Source organism: Mangifera indica, chromosome 14 (assembly GCF_011075055.1).
Source record: "Mangifera indica cultivar Alphonso chromosome 14, CATAS_Mindica_2.1, whole genome shotgun sequence".
NCBI lineage: Eukaryota > Viridiplantae > Streptophyta > Magnoliopsida > Sapindales > Anacardiaceae > Mangifera > Mangifera indica.
In genome coordinates, this window is record NC_058150.1 from 3939273 (window position 1) to 3957379 (window position 18107).

An 18107-nucleotide genomic window follows, 5' to 3' on the forward strand; every position below is an offset into this window, starting at 1 on the left:
TGTTTTATCTCCTAATAACATTAACTTGAGAATGCACGACTTATGTGAATAATACCCACCTATATCATATCTACACGTTTACCCTTTTAAAAAATAGAAGTATTTTGTTTTCTAACCATTTATCAAAAAAATTAAGAATTATTTAATTCAAATGTAAATATAATTATAAATAAATCATTATTATAACTAAATTAACTATAAAATATAAACACAAACGACAATAACTTATGAATTAATAAATTACGATTTATTATTATATAAAGAAGTATCAAAATTTTAATTTTAAATTTTCAAATAAAATAACAAATAATACAGTGAAATGCTATTTTCTTAGATTAAAATGATTTTAATCCATGAAAAAATAAAATATATATTAAATTAAAGTATTAGCTCTCTCTCTCTCTCTCTCTCTCTATATATATATATATATATATATATATATATATATATATATATGTAAAGTAGATTAAAATAGTATAACATCACTAAATTCCATACTTAAAATTAACAGCAAAACCAATCAATTATGTCGGCCACGTAGGCCTACATAAAAATTGGGCTTGATCACGGCCCATTTAACCCTTTAACCATGAAGCCCATCTCTAGCAACCAATCCATCAGAAGAGAAGACTCTCTCTCTCACTCCCTCTTCAACACCCAGCTAGTTTAATGATGATCTCTGCCCGTCTCTTCACCAGTGGGAATTCAGTTAAATTTTACATGTTTAAATTTTAGCACAAATTCAATTACTTCATCGTCGTGCTTGGATCTTCAACTCTACTTCTTTCAACACCACTAAATGGATATTCTCTTTGCTCAGATCCAAGCGGACCTCCGCTCCAACGACGCCCTCCGTCAATCCGGCGCTCTCCTCCAGGCCCTCCAACAATCCGCAGCCGGCCGAGACATTTCCGTCATTGCCAAAACCGCCGTCGAAGAAATTGTTGCCGCTCCTGCCTCTGCCGTTTGTAAGAAACTTGCTTTCGATTTAATTCGCTCTACGCGTTTAACCGCCGATCTCTGGGACTCTGTGTGCTCCGGAATTCGCTCCGATTTCCACTTCCCCGATCCTGATGTCACCGCAGCCGCTATCTCTATTCTGGCTGCCATTCCGTCCTATGCTCTCTCCAAGCTTATCTCAGATTCGAATGCCGAGATCTCCGGATGTTTCGATTCGCTGTCTGATAATCTCCGTCACTCGATAACGGAAACTTTGGGCTGTATTCTTGCTCGTGATGACTTGGTTACGCTGTGTGAAAATAATGTTAATCTCTTAGACAAGGTTACCGTCTGGTGGACGCGTATCGGTCAAAACATGCTTGACAAATCCGATAATGTTTCGAAGGTCGCTTTTGAATCAGTCGGTAGACTATTTCAAGAATTTGAGTCGAAGCGAATGAGTAGATTAGCTGGAGATAAGCTCGTAGATAGTGAAAATTCACTTGCAATTCGGTCGAATTGGGTGTCTGCAATGGTGAATCTTGTGTGGAAGAAACGAAGCGCCTTAATGGCTCGATCTTTAGTTTTGCCGGTGGAGAGTTTCAGGGTAACTGTATTTCCACTCGTTTACGGTGTGAAAGCTTTTGCTTCTGGGAAACTGGAGGTGATTAGAAGATTGTCAAAGGATTCTAGTTTAGCCAACGGTACTCAAGTGGAGTCCAACGCGGAGAAGCTTGTTGGAGTGTCTGATTTGGTTACTCATTTGATGCCGTTCTTGGCATCTTCGTTGGATCCAGCGTTGATTTTTGAAGTGGGCATTAATATGCTGTATTTGGCTGATGTGCCTGGTGGGAAACCAGAGTGGGCTTCACAGTCGATTATTGCCATTTTGACACTTTGGGACAGACAGGAGTTTTCGTCTGCCAGAGAGAGTATTGTTAGAGCTGTTGTTACCAATTTACATCTACTAGATCTTCATATGCAGGTTCACATTCCATTGCTAGCTTACTTTTTAATTTAATTTTTGATGCAATTTTATCTTTGATATAAGTCAAATTATTTCTAGAGTAACAGAATTTCAAGGTTGTTTACTTTGAGGTTAAAAAAGTGTCAAGTTGTATCTCTGACCTCTGACAGATTCATTAAGTAATGTTTTAATGTTTTTAGTTCTACTTAATAGGCTGTGAATGTGAAATGTTTGTCCTTATCCTTTTAACGGGCATGTTTTATAAACAAGTGAGAAATTTTAGACATTTATGAGTGTTGTGATAGTAGCTAGTTATTGAAGTAACTAATTTAAATGTATAGGTGTAGACATGCTCTGATGTTGTGAACTTTGTGCTTGAAGGTTTCATTATTTAAGAGATTGCTTCTTATGGTGAAAAACTTGAGAGCTGAATCGGACCGTATGCATGCATTAGCCTGTATCTGTCGGACAGCTCTCTGTGTTGACCTTTTTGCCAAAGAAAGCGTCAGAAGAGGGCAGAAGCCTCTTGCAGGAACTGATATTGCTTCTCTTTTTGAGGATCTGAGGATAAGAGATGATCTTAATAGTATAACGAGTAAAAGTCTATTTAGGGAAGAGCTTGTGGCATCTCTGGTAGAAAGTTGCTTCCAGTTGTCTCTGCCATTGCCAGAACAAAAAAACTCGGGCATGGAAAGCAGAGTGATTGGAGCCTTGGCATATGGAACTGGTTATGGAGCTTTGAACTGGACAGAGCCAGCTTTGGAAGTGGTGGAAGTTTGTAAACCTTGTGTCAAATGGGATTGTGATGGCCGAACTTATGCAATTGATTGCTATTTGAAGTTGCTTGTTAGGCTGTGTCATATCTACGATACTAGAGGAGGTGTAAAAAGAGTTAAAGATGGAGCTTCACAGGACCAAATCCTAAATGAGACTAGATTGCAAAATCTGCAGCGTGAACTTGTTAAATATCTTCTTGAGGTATGTACCATCTTTGAGCTGTTAGAGTTTTACTTGTTGGTACTGCATTGACATGACACAAAATTCTTTTCATACTTTTATGTTTGTTAATGTTTCCAATGCATTTTTACATTGTAAAACACTTTCAAGCTTGTGACATTGGCTTCTATTAGAGATGCTATTAATGTCATTGATTATTTTAATGTGTGTGTTCCAACTTTTTATTCTACAGCATAGTCTTTATTTATTATAAATATATATTTCAATGTCATTCAAGTCTAAAGTTTGAATGGTGTCATACTTATCTTCTTTTAATTTGAGTTAATATTGTGTGTTTCTATTCTTAATTAGATTATTGCAATACTTTATTCTAATCAGTTGATCAAGATATATGTTACTTCTCTAACAAGCTACAGTTTAACCATGTGTTCTTCTGCATATAGAGGCATGATTGAACAATGATGACCATTTTAATTCTTAAACCTTTAAATTTGGAGATTTATTTGCTCAATTTTTTTTAACAATGGTGCCCTTTTCACCTTAGACCTTTGTGCATTGGCAGGTAAATACCCCAAGAATATTGGCCCGCCTTATTTGGGCTATTTCAGAACACATCGATCTGGAAGGCTTGGATCCACTTCTAGCTGATGACCCTGAAGATCCACTAAACATTCTTGTATCAAATATTCGCAAAGTCCTCTTCAACATAGATTCATCTGCAAATACATCAAATAGGCTTCAAGATGTTCAAGCAGTTCTTTTATCTGCTCAAAGGCTGGGATCACGTAATGCTAGGGCCGGACAGTTGGTAACAAAAGAGCTCGAGGAGTTCAGAAGCAATAGTTTGGCTGATTCGGTCAACAAGCATCAGTGTCGATTGATTTTACAGCGAATTAAGTATACTTCAAGTCATCCAGAAAGCAAGTGAGTATATAATATGGACTAATTGTAAATCTTTGCTGATATTGTTACATCTTCTGAAAATTGAAAAATTGGCGTGCTGGTGGCTTTTTTTTTCTAATCCGTATCCTCTGTCATTATCTAATATGTGCTGATTGTCTTTTGAATTCTATTTGCTCTTAATAAAGTGTCTCACACCTTAAAATTTTCATAGTCATGTTGTAGTCTGATTGGCTGCACAATTTTTGAATTGTCGGTGCATAAGGTTTAGGTTTTTACTTCTTTTTCCCCATATTGGGACCTGGATTTCAGACAGGATTCTTTCTGGCTCCAGGCTTCCAGGAGTTGGGAAATGTTGAGCAAATATTGCCATATCCTTTCATTTGAAGTATTTCCGCTGATGTTGTCTCTTTGTTATGGCTGTTTTTCTACATAATTTACACCTGTCATCTTTACAGAAGTTAATATTTTATCATTTTGTACACTGGTTTTTCCTTGTTAAAATGCTGTTTGGTGTCAAATATTTCAAGAGTCCTCTTTCTATTTTATATGTTCTTTGAACCTTGTTTATCATTTTTCCTTGTTAGAATTCTTTAATTACTTTGCTTCTCTTATGCTCTAAAGTGATATGTATAATTTTTTTTTTTTCAGGTGGGCTGGTGTTATTGAAGCCAGAGGAGACTACCCATTTAGCCACCATCAACTCACTGTTCAGTTTTATGAAGCATCAGCTGCTCAAGACAGAAAATTGGAAAACTTGGTTCACAAGGCTATTTTGGAACTCTGGAGGCCAGACCCTAGTGAATTAACTCTTTTGCTGACAAAAGGAATTGACTCTACGTCACTCAAGGCTTCTCCGACTGCATATACATTAACTGGCAGTAGTGATCCATGCTATATTGAAGCATATCATTTGGCAGACTCAAATGATGGAAGGATTACTCTGCATCTAAAGGTTAAGATCTATACTGTAGTGTTTTGGACTTTTCATAAGCCTTTTTCTCTCTGATGTGCTACAATAAGTTAACCTGCTTAAAAATTTTTTACATATCATACACTGCCTCTTTTTTTTGTGAGTCAAATGGTTCTTATCTTAGCTGCGGGGTTGATTATTTATGGTTGAATAATAATCAGCATCTCATTTGATCTCACAAACTATGAAATACTTTGAAGTAGCTGTTATCTATTCTTTCTTCTTAGAGCTCCGCATTGAGGAAAATGTTTGATATCTATTTTTTATTTGTCTTGTGACCTTGATGGATAATATTATACTTTTTCTAAATGTTAGGGACTTTTTAGTCTTTGAGTTGTTAATGTTTGAATGGAAGGTTATTTACAAAAAATTTTGCATTAGAATACATTTACATAAATCAGTATCCGTAAGTGTTCAGAATATATCATGCTTTCATGGCTGGCCAACAATAGGAATGCTTGTATATATTTAGTCCAGGACTTCAAGCGATAGTATGATTGATAGTAGAATGATTTTATGACTTGTGGCTCAGTGGTTTTTCATAACAATATAATTATTTTAGCATCAGGATAATTTCTGTAGTGGATAATGGCCTGTTATCAGGTTCATAATAAACTCAGTGTTGGGCTTCAATTCCACATGAATTTTGAGATGTGCCTCTTTTTCTTTATTCTTAGAAATCAGGAGGATGCGGCAATGTGAGTAAAGGAGTATAATTTTAGGGCTTTCTGGATTAGGACCTTTTGTTGTGTCCTGTATCTTGAGTTAGTTTTTGAGCTGTCTTGACTCATTCATATACAAATATATTGTAGAAAGTTTGTTCATTTCTTTGTAATACCTCAATTTATACGACTTCAATAATTTATGCGACTTCAATTGAATTATATATATAAAAAAAAAAAGATCAGGTTCATGGTGTATTAATGTAATTGATCATTGTTGCAGGTTTTGAATTTGACAGAACTTGAACTGAATCGAGTGGATATTCGGGTGGGATTATCGGGTGCTCTATATTTTATGAATGGGTCTCCTCAGGCAGTTCGGCAGCTACAAAATCTTGTGTCACAGGTCTATTTTTTTCCCCTTTTTTGTTATGTCCTCTTTGTTTTCCTCATCCAGACTATAGTCACTATACAAACTTTTTGCTTAACTTGTTATTGCAGTTGTGTTATGCCTGTCTATTATACATTGACCACTACCATTTGAAAGCAAAAGGGTTAAACAATTTGCACTGTTCTTTTGAACTTACCCCAGGTCATTTGCATGTTTCAGGACTTGCTTGTATTTTCAAACAAATTATTTCCAACTCTTTTCTGTCTGTGATCAAGGATTATCTAAAAGTTTTAAGTCAATTTATTAGGTTTTTCTTTTCACTTGAAAATTATAAGTGTTGATTACTTTGTGATTAACATTGTTGTGATTTTGAGGTGAGAAAACTGTTCTTTAGTAGAACAATTTGTGCTTCGCCTTGGTGCGATATCATGGATTTGAAAAAAACTGTTCTCTAGGTAGCAAATTATTTTCGTAAAAAGAAGCAAATGGGAATATTCTTTTTGATTAAACTTTGAAGATGTTTTGCTTTAACCATTAGTTTGGTGTCATCTTCTAGTCCTGGATATATACTCAATTGATTTCACACTCTTTATAGGTGTAGTTAAGTCTTCTGAACATACCCTATTTATACTTCTTTAAGGAGCTCCTCTGTTTTATTTAAATATGATTTGTTCGCAGGATCCAGTACTCTGCAGTGTGACAGTGGGTGTCTCCCATTTTGAGAGAAGCGCCTTTTGGGTTCAAGTCTTATACTATCCTTTCCATGGAAGTGGTGCAATTGGAGATTATGATGGTAACTATGATGAAGAAGATCCACAAATCATGAGACAAAAGCGAAGCTTACGTCCAGAGTTAGGAGAACCTGTGATTTTAAGGTGTCAGCCTTACAAGCTTCCACTGACTGAACTTCTGTTGCCACATAAAATATCTCCTGTAGAATTTTTCCGATTATGGCCCAGTTTACCTGCTATAGTAGAGTTCACTGGTACATATATTTATGAAGGAAGTGGCTTCCGGGCTACTGCTGCCCAGCAGTATGGGACTTCACCTTTTTTCAGTGGACTAAAATCCTTGTCCTCCAAACCTTTTCACAGAGTGTGTTCGCACATCATCCGTGCAGTTGCAGGGTTTCAGGTAACACTAGAACTGATGTTAGTTATCATTCGTGTCTTTTTCAGGCTACCCTTCTGACATTACAATTTAATTCCTCAATTTTGAACAGCTTTGTTATGCTGCCAAAACTTGGTATGGTGGCTTCTTGGGCATGATGGTTTTTGGAGCCAGTGAAGTAAGTAGAAATGTTGATCTTGGTGATGAGACTACGACCATGATGTGCAAATTTGTGGTTCGAGCTTCTGATGCATCTATCACTAAGGAGATTGGATCAGATCTGCAAGGTTGGTTAGATGACCTTACTGATGGGGAAGTCGAGTACATGCCTGAAGATGAAGTGAAGGCAAGTGCTGCCGAGAGGCTTAAGATCTCAATGGAACGGATAGCTCTGCTAAAGGCTGCCCAACCGAAAAAGATACCAAAAACCGTCAGGGAAGAGGAAAATGAGGAGGGAGAGAAAGAAGACGAGGAGAAAAAAGAGGAGAAAAAAGAAAAGAAGGAAGATGGTGAGGAAGACGGTCAAACTAAGGGTCCATCACTTCTTTCCAAGCTAACAGCTGAGGAGGCTGAGCATCTTGCTCTTCAAGCAGCCGTTCTTCAAGAATGGCACATGCTGTGTAAAGATAGAACCACAAAGGTTAATTAACTTTGTTTTTCTTTTGGACGGAAGAAAGGTTTGGATATATTCTCTGTACCCAATATAGTTTATTCTTTACACTTCGTGCCAGATAGGTGTTGAAAATTTGATTTAGGGGGGCATTTTTCAGTCCCCATTTCGCCCCCCTTTCTGTACATTTTGTACTGGTCTTTAGTTAAGTGTCTGTTGTTGTTCTTGGTGCTTTCTCAGAGAACTTTGATTACGCTGTATACTCCATGACTGATACTTTTTGTGTGATATGTTAAAGCTGACTGTGAAGCTACCTAGTGTTCTTTCGTTTGAACATTAAGCACATCTGTTTATGAATGCCTCAATTAAGACTATATTTAAGAAGTAAGAACAAAAAAAGGAATTTTGACGCTCCCAAGGAGTAATTGAAGTAGTAAAACATGTGAAATCTCCGAGTGAAAAGGATTGAGTTCGAAACTTTGTGATATTATATCGAAATCAAACCTTTCACCTATTTAGATTTAAAGTTTTACTAATTTAATGTGATTGATTTAGTCCCAAAAAAGTAATCCTGTTCAAGGAGGGTTCCTCTTCAAAAAAAAAAAAAACAAAAACAAAAACAAAAAAGCAGTTGACATGATGAATTAACTAGGAAATATGGATCTAACTGAATATAAGCAAGCATGCTCACAACTAGTGCATTTCATATATCTACTGCTCATCTAGGAACAAAATGACGTCTTCCATACTCTGAACTAGATGGAGCCGATTGAAACCAAAAATCAATACAACAAATGAAAAAGTATAAGATCATGCTCATCATCATTTGCTGAGCTCAGATGCCAGGAGTCATCGAGCCTTAAATATTGAACTTCTGTGGAACGGTATCAAAGTCATCAAAATCAAATTTCTGTCTCTCCCTCCCGACCTGAACACAAAAACATGATCTGTTAGTGAATCAATGACCCCAAAAGCAAGCCTATATAGAGTTTTAAGGAATGGAAATGATATGCTCACCTTTGCTAGGTACAATGGATCACATGATAGAAGTTCATCCATAGCAGTGAGTTTCTTTGACAAGGCCATTATCCTAGAAAATAAGGTAACAAAGCAATTATTAAGAGTGATCACATGATAGAAGATATTTTGTCTATAGGAAAGGGCAAGAAAGTTAACAATTGGTATCTTTAACTTTTTAACCCACTTAATGGCGATAATTTATATGGCAACTGTTTATTCAACGACATAAATAATCAGATTTCTGTTGATAAAATTAAGTACTCTTGAATTTCCAACATAAACTTTTTTAAGGAGTCTGCATGATATCCATACCTATGGATTGAAGAGTCAATACAATCTATCATCTCACATGTTTTATATTGTTCAGGATCCTCCAAAAACCTAACCATTCCATCCTTCTGATTGATTGTTGCATATATCTCACCATCTTGTATCTGAAATTTAAAAGAAAAAAAATTGTCAAAGATGCAACATACACAGGAATGCATCATTATGACACAGCACTGTAACTTATACCATTTGAAGCACATGCATTTCTGCCTCCTTGGAGCTGTTAAGTTGCACTGTGTTGGCTATATCTTGAAGGGAGAGAGTCAAATACGTCTGTGTCAATCGCTGGATATTACGCTTATACATGGATGATACAACCTGCTTCACTAGTCCAAGATTGTTGTCCTGCAAAAGAACTAGAGGTTTAGATGACCTCCAGAAACCAAATAGCTGATTTTAAAAAGACAAACAAATAGTAAGCTTGAGAACTCACACTTTCAAATTTCTCCCTATTTGTCTGAACAAATATCTCCAGTTCTGAAACTTTGCCAGTGTTGTAAGTATTCACTAATTCAATGTAGATCTACCCAAAAATTTAAAAAAAAAAAAGAGAGACCAATCAATATAAAGTTAAGCATGAGAAAAGGAAATATTGCTAACTTTCTTTCTATCAACTTGTGAACCAAAGAACTAATGCAGTAATATATGCCTTCCAAACTCAATAGATGTTGTCTTCACTGCAGAATGCAAAACCAAAGTGATAAACATTTTCTGTCAACTTTGTGAACCACAAGAACAAAATGTATATTGGCATGTGTTACTAGACAGAAAAATCAGATGAATCTTGTAACCTATGATTTGACAACTTGAACTTGACCTATATCAGGACCATCTATATAAACCATTGAATCAGGATTGTAAAATATCATTTTAGTGTAATGAATTTAATCAAACAGTGAATATATACAGTCCTAACTAGAGAATAATACACACACATATACATATACATAAAGATCACACACACGCACGAGCACGCATGCATAGACACACAAACACATATACATATACATAAAGAACACTACTGAAAATGACAGTAATACACACACACACACACACACACACACATACATAAAAGAACACTACTGAAAATGACAGTAATACTTAATTTCAGCTTTACCTGACAGAAGTTCTTTAGATTCCTCTGAGCTGCTGAAGAAGTGTACTTAGGGAGGTTGGTAGAAAACTGTCACCAAATACACATCAATAGTTAAGATATAAATCTCAAAGAAAGTTGTTGATAAAAAGAATGAAAGATACATTACCCCAGTTAAACATGTCTAGATTCATTAAAAATAAAATTCAAGAATGAGCACACAGAACTAAGTATTTCCCAGTGCATTCAGACAAAAAAAGATTAGTGCTAAGGCTTGCCTTATGTTGACTGCCTATGCACTATAATTACACCTTTTCTAGGCATTTGTTAATATTCTTTTATGTGACCACAAAATACTGATCACATCTAAAATTATGACTCCAAACTGCACATACTGTTTGACAAAGCATTATCATTACATAAACTTCTAGAGGCACAGTTCATATACAAGTCAAATAGACTGGCGAAAGAAAGAACATAACATACTTGTCCGTGGAGCACGAGGGAAACCAATATATATTTTTTGTAAGCTTCCACAGCTATAGCATTGATTGAAGACATAGGAGCAGTCACAACCTGGAAAATAATTGATAAACCATTAGGAATCAAGTTGTCATATTGATTCTTTGATGATGAATAAAGAATGAACACTACTGTAGATAAATGACAAACATTGTGTAGAAGCTCCAAAGCTCTCCGAAAACGCTTTTGTCCAATAAGTATCATCCCACTGTCACTCCAATATGAACCAGTAAGAAAAATCATTTGTGAATACTTCAAGTGAAAAAACTAAAACCCCAAAACCATAAATGCCTCAATTTGAATTATTAACACATTAATAACCAAACAGATGTGAACTTCACTGAGAATTTTAGTTTGCACAATTTTTTAGTCAAAGAAACTACACTGTAAATGCATCCAGTTCTCTGTTTGAAACATAAGAGTTTGCAGCGTAAAAGCATAACATAGAACACAAATAAACATGGCAGGCTAAAGCGGGAAACAATTATGTCATATGAAAATGAATACTAAGCAGTAAAAGCAACCTACCCATAGTAACAATAGAGAAAAAAATCCCTTGGCAGATTAATCTCGTAAATATCATCCTCTAGAACAGAAAGACCCGTTTTATAACACTTTGCTAATAAACAAAGTTGCAGAAACTCTGGATGCAGTGGAGTCAAATGCTCAGTGGAAGGCTGAATCTTGTGGATAGCAGTCAGCATTGGTCCCACGCCTCTGATGGGTGCTTCAAGCAACATCACCATATCCTTAAGCTTCTTACAAACAGTGATAACTGCGAACGCAAAAACAACAATGACATTGAAATAAATAATATCAAAGGTTAATATAGAACAACTGGATTAAAGTTAAAAGCTCTTTACACTTATCAGATGCCAGACGAATCTGCTCTGGAGCACAAGATGTAATAAACTGGGCAATGATGGGAACCAGTGTACTAGCTCGCTCTTTTGTTATCGAACCATACACGCACGGCTCCCTGTCACAAAAAATAACAAGCAATTAAAACCCCCTTGTTTTTCAATACCAAAACCCAGTAAATAAACTTAACAACCAATAAAACTCTCCTTCATTATAAATTAACAAAATTAATTCATGGTAAATACTAGAAGCATTATAAATTGTTCCTTCCTTATCTATAAATCAACAATGCAACTACTTCAGCTTCTTTAACACGTAAAAATGCTATTTAAAAAAAAGCAACCAAGGAACTGCAATTGCATCCCTACAAAAACCAGGGATAAAAAATAAACAAATAGAAAGAATATGCACCTCATAGAATAGATAGAAGCCTAACAATAATCCTAATTAAAGAAGAAACAGAAAGAGAAGAAGAGCGCGGAGAAGAAAATACAAGAAATAAAGGAAACCGAGAGAGTGTTTGGAGGGGTCAAGCTGGTCAAGAAACGACAACAGTCGAGTCGAATCAGAGCGGAGAGAATCCTCGGCTGCTTTCAAGTAATTGTTAAGGGCTGCGGTGTCAGCTGCCGTGCTCGACAGCCCTTGGATTTGTGTAACCAAACTTTCAACCGACTGCATGCTTCTGATCGATTTTTTCAACCTCAGACAAAACTGAGAGAAAAAAATTGAAAGAAAGAGGAAAAGTCTGCAACTTCCGAATCAAATGTTCTAAGTGGCTTGGCAGAAATCTGGAATTCTCCACTGAAGACTGAGTTAACTCGCTTCAAACTCCTAGTTCATTCCTTTTTGGGCTGACATAACAACAATTGGGCTTTCATTTTATGATTGGGCTTGTATAATTGTTAATAAATAAATAAAAAAGAAAAATAATAATAACAATAGTAGCTGTGGTGGGATTCCTCTAGAGCCAGAACCCGGAAAAAGTGACGTGTACATTTCTCTACATCTCAAAGGACGCCATTGAAGAAGCTGAGCAAGCAAATTACTCTATTTGAACGATGGGAGATTATCATTTTGTATACAAAGACGTGGAAGGAGCGTCGACACAGTGGGACGATATTCAAAGAAAGCTTGGAAATTTACCACCTAAGGCACCCGCCTTCAAGCCACCTCCTTTCGAACCGGCACCTGACCAAGATTCACTCCCCAAGGACAAGTCATGGGTCGACCAGAAAACTGAAGAAGAGCTTGAAGAGTTGGAGGACGATCCCGATCTTGATGATGACCGCTTCCTTGAAGAATACAGGTTCCTTTCTTTATCTGGGATCTGTTGTAATACTATATGTATAATATTTATCTTGTTTCAAAAGCGTTGTTTTGGCTAGAAATATATATTCTTGAATGAAAGTTAATGACTTTTTTTTTTTTTAATTTCAGTTGTTTAAGATTTCTAAGAAACTCAAATTTCTTCTCTGATTGTTATTTTTGGGAGGTTAGAATGAAGTTCAACTTCTTAAGCAGCCTATTGTTTTGGATTGATTATTTTGCTGGTAGAGAATTTTTTTAGTGTTTAGTAATATAGTTGGGTTTTTGCTCATGTTGAAATACCTCTATTGATAGGAAAAAGAGATTAGCTGAGATGAGAGAAGCAGCTAAGCTTTCGAGGTTTGGATCAGTAATGCCAATTTCAGGATCAGATTTCGTACGAGAGGTTTCTCAAGCTCCCCCAGATGTTTGGGTTGTTGTGATCCTCTACAAGGAAGGGTATTGAAATATTAAGGGAGACTTTTACTTTTGTTTTGTGTTGCCAAAACCAATGTTGATCCAACGCTTACATATTTTCCCTTTACTGATAGATTTCCTGAGTGTGGGCTGTTGATGCAATGCTTGGAAGAATTGGCGAGAAAATACCCAGCAACAAAATTTGTTAAAATAATATCAACAGATTGCATTCCTAACTACCCGGATCGTAACCTTCCTACTCTATTGGTTTACAACAATGGTGCTGTCAAAGCAAATTATGTGGGTTTGCATAGTTTTGGCCGGAGATGCACACCGGAGGGTATGTATATATATAGTTGCACTTCACGGTTTTCCTTCATTCTGCATTTTTTTATCTCAAAGAACTTTGTTGCTTCTTCTTGAACTATGTCAGTTTTTTCATTTGTCATATGAAATAGCTGTATCCTCTGTTTGATAACCATCTCGTGAGTATTCTTGAGCTAGATGCAAAATCTCAATTATGCCATTTAGAAGCTCTGTCTCATTTTTCCTTTTGTAACTTTTTAACATTTATTAAGTTCTAATAGTCATCTCTCTTTACAAAGTGGATACTAATTTTTGGCATCAGAAAATCTTCAATCACATAGGTGAACGTTTATGTCTTGTAGATGGCAAACTGAATTTCAAAAAAATATTTGTGACCTAAATTAAGTCGACAGTTCTTGCTTAAAAGGATGTTAAAACTTTCTTTCCTCAACTTGTTTGAAATTTGTCCCAATCTTATATTTTCATGACCACCAGGCCTCTCTTAACTTTGAAATCTTGAATTGCTGGTAAGCTACTTTTACTTTGCTACTTAATGCGCACTGGATGAGTAAGTTTCCTCTCAAAGAAATGGGGTTTTGACCCTTGCCCTTAATCCAAGCCTCATACATTGCCTGTCGAAATTTGCTGTATGCTATAGGTCTCTTAACCCGGATATTAATTTATATCATCATGCAGCAGATTCTGCCATGTCTTAAAAGTTATATCTCATCATCTTTGCAGAACTCTTATTTTATTTTTTTCCAAATAAAAATGATAAACTTTTATAATTTCTGGCCTTTTCATTGTAACTCTTATTCTGTTCATGACATTCTTTTTCTTGGAAGTAAATTTAATTTGGTTTGCTTCCCTTTCATCCTCCCTTAAATCAGGTGTTGCACTAGTTCTCTGTCAATCAGATCCTGTTCTAAATGATGGTCAGAATGGGAGTGATCCATCAAGAAAAACTGTGATTGACGGAGTTAGAAGGAGTTTTATAGAGAAAGTTGTGGCAGAGCATGAAGATGATGACGATGGCTCATCAAGTGATTAGAATTGCAGTAATTTTGTTTGTATTAGCCAGGAGAAGAGAAATATTGTGTTTGCAGATTGAAGAACGCTTTTATTTTGTACTGGATTTTGTTTTTTTTAGCTGCAAGATAAATCCTTTGTTCATTCATAATCAGTTGAACATAGACTTGCAATTCTGATGTGTGGTTTTAGTGTTTATAGCATGGTTTTAAGACTTGAAAAGATAAAATTGTGTTTTTACCTTAAACTGAATTTTGCCTTCAACGATGGGTAACGTCTTTCAGAAACGCAATTATGATTGCTCTGAAAGGGTACTTTGAATAGTAAAGGTGGGGGATGCTCAGACATAAGAGTATGGTTTCGACAAATATGAGGCATTGTGCAACAATTCCAAGCATGAATCTATGCCCAAATTTCTGAGGGGTTACAGAAACGGGGTGTTTTACCTATTAAAGAAACAAATAAAAGCACCAATGCTCCTAAACGCAGCCACAATTGCTTCAACTTCTTTCTTTTTGCCTTTTCTTGTATTGTTAGCACCCTGTTACAGTTGGTGCTCAGCTTTTTCCTGAGACTGAATCATGAATCGTCTTGCTTGAGGGCATTTCTCTGACTGTTCGAGGTGGCATTACATATGGTTCAAGAGGCCGGTGACCAAAGGGGTGCTCACTTACAGAAAATATTCGAAGTTTTCGATTTCTATCCTGCATCCAACTTCTGCTTAAACCAAATATTGGAGCAAAAGTACCTTATCAATATGGACACATGTTGCTTATAGAAATTCACATGATTACTTTTCCCAAAAAGAAAAAGATTAAACACAGGATATACCTTGACAAAGGCACACAAACACTCATGATTGAACCAAAAAATCAACTGGGTAATTTTAGAGGTATACCACATGCTTTAATGCAGAAAGTAATTCTGTTTGTAGTTAACTTATAAAGCATAATGTGAAGATTGCAGGCAAATTATGTATCATTTTCTCAAGTTTTTTCAAAAGAAAATACCACAGTAAAGGGTAAACCAAGACAATCTCATTTATGTTCAATACCAATTCAAGTAATTCCAGCATAAACTTAAAGACTTTCCAGGGTCTTAGGTGCTGAACCCATGCATATATAGACTCAATTTAAAACAGTAAACTTAGAGTAAAAATCAAGAAGGTAACAAAGAAAATTAACAAATGTGTTCCTGGGAGTATGTCAACAGAAAATATGTCAAGAAACCAGATGCTTCAACACAACTTCAATCTGCTATATATGAACCTTTAACAGAACCTAAGCTCAAAATAGTTAATGAGATTTAAGAGCTCAACAAATTTATAAGCCCAGACTGCGATGGTAAGCTCTTTAATTTATTTCTCTTGAAATTTTTAAGATATCCACAGTAATGGGCAAATATATTATTGCTCCATCTAATTATTGATTTACTAAATGAAGCCACATTTATGCCAAAGTACTTTGTGGGGAAAATATGATGCGTGAGGCAATGCCCAAGCCTTCATCTGCTTTGTTCTCTTTCATGGACTAACTAATTAGTTATTGAAGCTTCTGTAACCAAACCTCAGTTGTTTTTCCACTGTTGGAACATTCCACTGTTAACAATATTTGCCTCATCAAACACATAACAGAGCCATTGTTTTTATTGTTTTACAGAAGAAATTTTTATTATAAAATAGTTGACAAAGACAAAGGTAAAGCAAGGAAACATTCTCCCATATCATCTGGATCACTATGTCTCAGCCTTTTCAGGTCCCTCTATCTTCTGCTGTGAGAACCTGCAGGTTACAGGGCCATTGATCAAAATCCTTCTGTCAACAAGGACTGATATCAATATTGAATAGGCCAAGCCTCACAAAACACAAACAAGGCTTCTCTTTTTAAATTTGGGCTCTTTTGAGTATTTTGAAATACTTTTCTTACCATTATGAAATAATTCTCATCAAATAATAAGTATAAAAGAGGAGATATCACCTTATAATCGAGGGATTTTGGATTAGAGATAAAATAATATCTAATCATATGTTGATTGTTTATACTCAAGTTTGTGCTTGTTTGTGTCCATTGTTTGTGCAAATAGTGTTACTTAGCAAATATTTATTACATGTTGCTTACCCTTGAGCCTTTGCCCATCGTGATAATTGATAGAGTTGCACAGTCTCATTGGCAACATGACATACTAAAAGATGTAAGTTGCGAGGTTGAATCATCCAGGCAAACCTCATGAACAACGCAGAATAAACACACAAAACTGCAACAAAAATTTTACAACTCAGAGCCAACATACAAAAGAGTCTTGAAGAAAAAATATATACTGCTCGAGGATTCTGTCAAACAGAAAAATAAACCTCCTGTCATCCTTCCAGAGATTTGTTCAGGTGGTTTATTTCTGTCTGCATATGCCTGTGAGAAACAATTATATCAGCTATATCAATTATGCCATAGAAAGAGCTACAATAAATAGCATTTGAGGATGAATGCTTACTGCAATAGGAAGACTCCAGTTAAAAACAGGGCCCCAAAAGTGAGTTGTTCTGGGACCAATAGGACTTTTCCAAAAGTTCTTGAGAATTTCCATTTATAAGCTATATTGGATCCTGTACAACTGCTAACAATAAACAGTTTTTCATATAAAAATTTTCACAATTCCAGAAACAGTTTTTTTCACAGAAAATATTTAAAAATCAAATATAAGAAACTGCTGTATATGAAACCCAGAATGAATTTACTTCTAGTAGATACAGAAACACTTACAGTCATGCAAGAAAGAGACCTAAAATAACTTCAAAGAAGATGCATTTCCTAACCAGGAGTACCGAAGCAGTAAGCATCTGGGCAATGACGTCTCATTTTGAATAACTTATGAAAGTCTCTTTTGAAATTTGAAGAGATCTACCAGTCCCATCTTTCTTTGAAAGATTGCTACCCTATCCTGAAAGAGACCGTTCCAATTATTTGGGCTAAATTTATGTTTTACTCAATTTGTATAATCTGTGAAAGTGACGTCTACCTGTTTTGCCTGCTCCATTTTGTCCATTTTCTTTGTTCATATTATCAATTTAGTATCATATTTTGCCCTTTTTTTATCGTTGTTGCAGACTATGCTTCCACCAATCAAAGCCCCTTTTGCCTTTTTTTTTTTTTTCTGAAAACAGAAGGCAACTAACAGAATAACAGACCACTGAAGGGACTGCTTAGACTTGAAATATAGACTGCCTCCATTTTGTTTCAATAAATTTTAACCTGGGTAGTCTCCAGTTTCACTCTTTCCAGAGTGAGAAAAATATTGGATGCGCGCTACTCAGCATAGACGATTAAACACACGAACAATAAGAAAAAGAAATTCTATTTAAATGGCCAAAAATGAAGATTGAAGAATCCAAAAATACTTCCAATTAAACAGAGTTTTAATGTTTACAAAAATGATATAAAACTAATCTACAAGACTACAACTTCTTGTCAACAGTTGAATATTTCCGCTAATTTACCTAGCTTTAACAATTGTAACTAAAACTGCAACCTGTTACTCACTAATCCAACATGGTTGAACTTTCAATACTGGAAAAAAGTCAGGTTGAACTTTTCGTACACTCAATTATGAGTCTCACATCTTATAAAACTTTGAAACTAAATGGGAGAATCAGGAGTCTATCATTTTCAGAAAACAGAGGTAGAAAGAATTGTTAAGGAGATGCTTATTGTTGACCCTTCCA

The 18107-nt window shown here is 35.6% G+C and overlaps 4 protein-coding genes across 6 annotated transcripts; 2 read left to right on the plus strand and 2 right to left on the minus strand.

The window, feature by feature from the left end:
- Positions 1–601: 601 nt before the first annotated feature.
- LOC123196350 (protein TPLATE) lies at positions 602–7822 on the plus strand. The gene is made up of 7 exons (XM_044610349.1): positions 602–1924; positions 2288–2884; positions 3426–3787; positions 4415–4718; positions 5682–5804; positions 6468–6923; positions 7012–7822. Exons 1-7 carry the CDS (start codon positions 800–802, stop codon positions 7546–7548), a joined length of 3504 nt encoding a protein of 1167 aa, XP_044466284.1. The 5' UTR covers positions 602–799; the 3' UTR covers positions 7549–7822.
- Positions 7823–8153: 331 nt separating this feature from the next.
- Positions 8154–12155, minus strand: LOC123196352 (COP9 signalosome complex subunit 3-like). The gene is made up of 11 exons (XM_044610351.1): positions 11829–12155; positions 11338–11453; positions 11003–11249; positions 10625–10682; positions 10439–10528; positions 9977–10042; positions 9293–9382; positions 9046–9204; positions 8842–8963; positions 8527–8599; positions 8154–8437 (listed from the first exon to the last, which is right to left on the minus strand). Exons 1-11 carry the CDS (start codon positions 12011–12013, stop codon positions 8369–8371), a joined length of 1275 nt encoding a protein of 424 aa, XP_044466286.1. The 5' UTR covers positions 12014–12155; the 3' UTR covers positions 8154–8368.
- Positions 12156–12264: 109 nt separating this feature from the next.
- Positions 12265–14543, plus strand: LOC123196354 (phosducin-like protein 3). The gene is made up of 4 exons (XM_044610353.1): positions 12265–12641; positions 12956–13099; positions 13192–13397; positions 14254–14543. Exons 1-4 carry the CDS (start codon positions 12394–12396, stop codon positions 14412–14414), a joined length of 759 nt encoding a protein of 252 aa, XP_044466288.1. The 5' UTR covers positions 12265–12393; the 3' UTR covers positions 14415–14543.
- A 1405-nt stretch (positions 14544–15948) lies between these two features.
- On the minus strand, positions 15949–17326 carry LOC123196355 (mitochondrial pyruvate carrier 1-like). 3 transcript variants are annotated; one of them, XM_044610356.1, is made up of 5 exons: positions 17168–17326; positions 16880–16999; positions 16743–16797; positions 16510–16645; positions 15949–16172 (listed from the first exon to the last, which is right to left on the minus strand). In XM_044610356.1, exons 2-5 carry the CDS (start codon positions 16970–16972, stop codon positions 16127–16129), a joined length of 330 nt encoding a protein of 109 aa, XP_044466291.1. In that variant the 5' UTR covers positions 16973–16999; positions 17168–17326; the 3' UTR covers positions 15949–16126. The 3 variants fall into 3 exon arrangements, with proteins under 3 accessions (XP_044466291.1, XP_044466290.1, XP_044466289.1); XM_044610355.1 differs by having other exon boundaries at positions 16880–16991; positions 17149–17326; XM_044610354.1 differs by having other exon boundaries at positions 17149–17324.
- Between the last annotated feature and the right edge of the window lie 781 nt (positions 17327–18107).